The sequence below is a fragment of the Ipomoea triloba genome, chromosome 2 (assembly GCF_003576645.1).
Source record: "Ipomoea triloba cultivar NCNSP0323 chromosome 2, ASM357664v1".
Lineage (NCBI taxonomy): Eukaryota > Viridiplantae > Streptophyta > Magnoliopsida > Solanales > Convolvulaceae > Ipomoea > Ipomoea triloba.
The window spans coordinates 19,627,908-19,629,538 of NC_044917.1; the positions used below are offsets into that span (position 1 = coordinate 19,627,908).

The 1,631-nt window shown below is 37.2% G+C and overlaps 1 protein-coding gene across 1 annotated transcript; it reads left to right on the forward strand.

Annotated features, from left to right (window-relative positions):
- The first annotated feature begins 285 nt into the window (after positions 1-285).
- Positions 286-1,417, forward strand: LOC116010886. The gene is made up of 4 exons (XM_031250381.1): positions 286-357; positions 462-578; positions 693-818; positions 905-1,417. Exons 1-4 carry the CDS (start codon positions 286-288, stop codon positions 1,415-1,417), a joined length of 828 nt encoding a protein of 275 aa, XP_031106241.1.
- The last annotated feature ends 214 nt before the right edge of the window (positions 1,418-1,631 follow it).

Here is a 1,631-nt window from a genome sequence, read left to right on the forward strand (position 1 = left end):
ATAAAAAAATATATAGGTATGTACGTATATGATTAGATGGATGTGTGATCATCTTATTATATTTATATCATTTTATTATACTTAGTATGAATTTGTATGTGTTTCTTTATAATCTGTATACAAATTATATTTCTATAATATTAGTACCGTATGTGTATGTATATAAATATATATTCCGTGTGTATATGTATATAAATTATGTACCGTATGTATGTATTTAAAATTATAAACTGTATATATAGATTATGTATATACAATCTATGCAATGCTAGAGTGTGTGGTCTCATGTCAGCGAATGGGACGTGGGATGAAGGTGTGATTAATGATCTGTTTATTGCGGAGGATGTCTCACTGCACGTATTCTAGCTACGCCTATTTCTCCGGTCTTTTGTGATTCTTGGAGGTGGAAAGGTGATAAGGGGGTGTATTCGGTGAAGCAAGGGTATAGGATTCTTACGCAGCCATCCAATGATATTAACACTGCTAGTGAGTTTACGGCATGGGATAAAATTTGGAAGCTCCCAGTGCCGCCAAAGGTCCGCAATCTAATTTGGAGATGTGTTCGTAATATTTTACCGGTACGTGAAAATCTTAAATCTAAAAGAATATGGATTGGAGGTGGTTGTGTATTTTGTGACTCACCTGTTGAGACTATTGAGCACCTCTTTTGTGAATGTATTGTTGCTTGTCAGGTTTGGGCTTGTTCTGATAATGTTTTGCAAGGATGTGGGTTTGCTGAATTTGTTGAAGCTAAACTCCTAAATACTGACGTCCAGCATGGGGTTCGCATGGCAGCTATTTTTTGGTGTTTATGGCAAGTGCGTAATGATGTGGTGTGGAGAGGAGGTACGTGGTCGCTTAATGGTTTACGTGCTCAGTGGAAACTTCGTGTGTGCTTTGGCAGGGTCTTAATAGTTCGAAACCTGCAGGAGCTCCTGCTGTGATTCGAGCACTGTGGAATCCTCCTACGGCGGGAAGGTTAAAGTGCAATATTGATGCGGTTGTGTTTGGTAACAGGGCGGGCTTCGGAGCAGTGGTGCGTGATCATGATGGTGCTTTTGTGGCTGCAGTTGGTGGGCAACTCGAGTGCGGACCAGACCCTTATTTAGCAGAGGCAATGGCTGTCAGAGAAGCTTTGTCATGGCTTAAGGGGCTGGGTTTGCCTAATGTTGATCTAGAGTTTGATTGTTTAAATTTGTGTAATGCTTATAATTCTCTTGCTTTGGACTTATCGTATGTGGGTTTTGTTATTAAGCAATGTCACCTCATTGCTAACGATATGGGCATTGTTATTGTGCAGCATATCGGGAGGTCAGCGAACCAAATGACTCATGCATTAGTTAGGGCGACTGGTTCTTCTTCTGTCCCTATTTCGTGGGTTTCTTCCCCACCTGCTTGTATTTCGGCTTTCTTTTGATTAATGAAATTGCGTTTTACTTCCAAAATATATATATATATATATATATATATATATATATATATATATATATATATATATATATATATATATATAGAGTATGTACTGTATGTATGGGTATAGATTTATTATTATGAACACCGTATTATTATGTAAGGTATATTTGCTTGTGTAGTATTCATTTATTGTCTTTAATGACTTATTAAAATATTAT

Coding starts and splice junctions, on each gene's coding strand:
- LOC116010886 (XM_031250381.1), top strand. CDS start 286: ATGTCAGCGAATGGGACGTGGGATGAAGGTGTGATTAATGATCTGTTT. Junction 358..461: donor CGGAGGATGTCTCACTGCAC/GTATTCTAGCTA, acceptor ATTCTTACGCAG/CCATCCAATGATATTAACAC. Junction 819..904: donor TTTTTTGGTGTTTATGGCAA/GTGCGTAATGAT, acceptor GTGCTTTGGCAG/GGTCTTAATAGTTCGAAACC.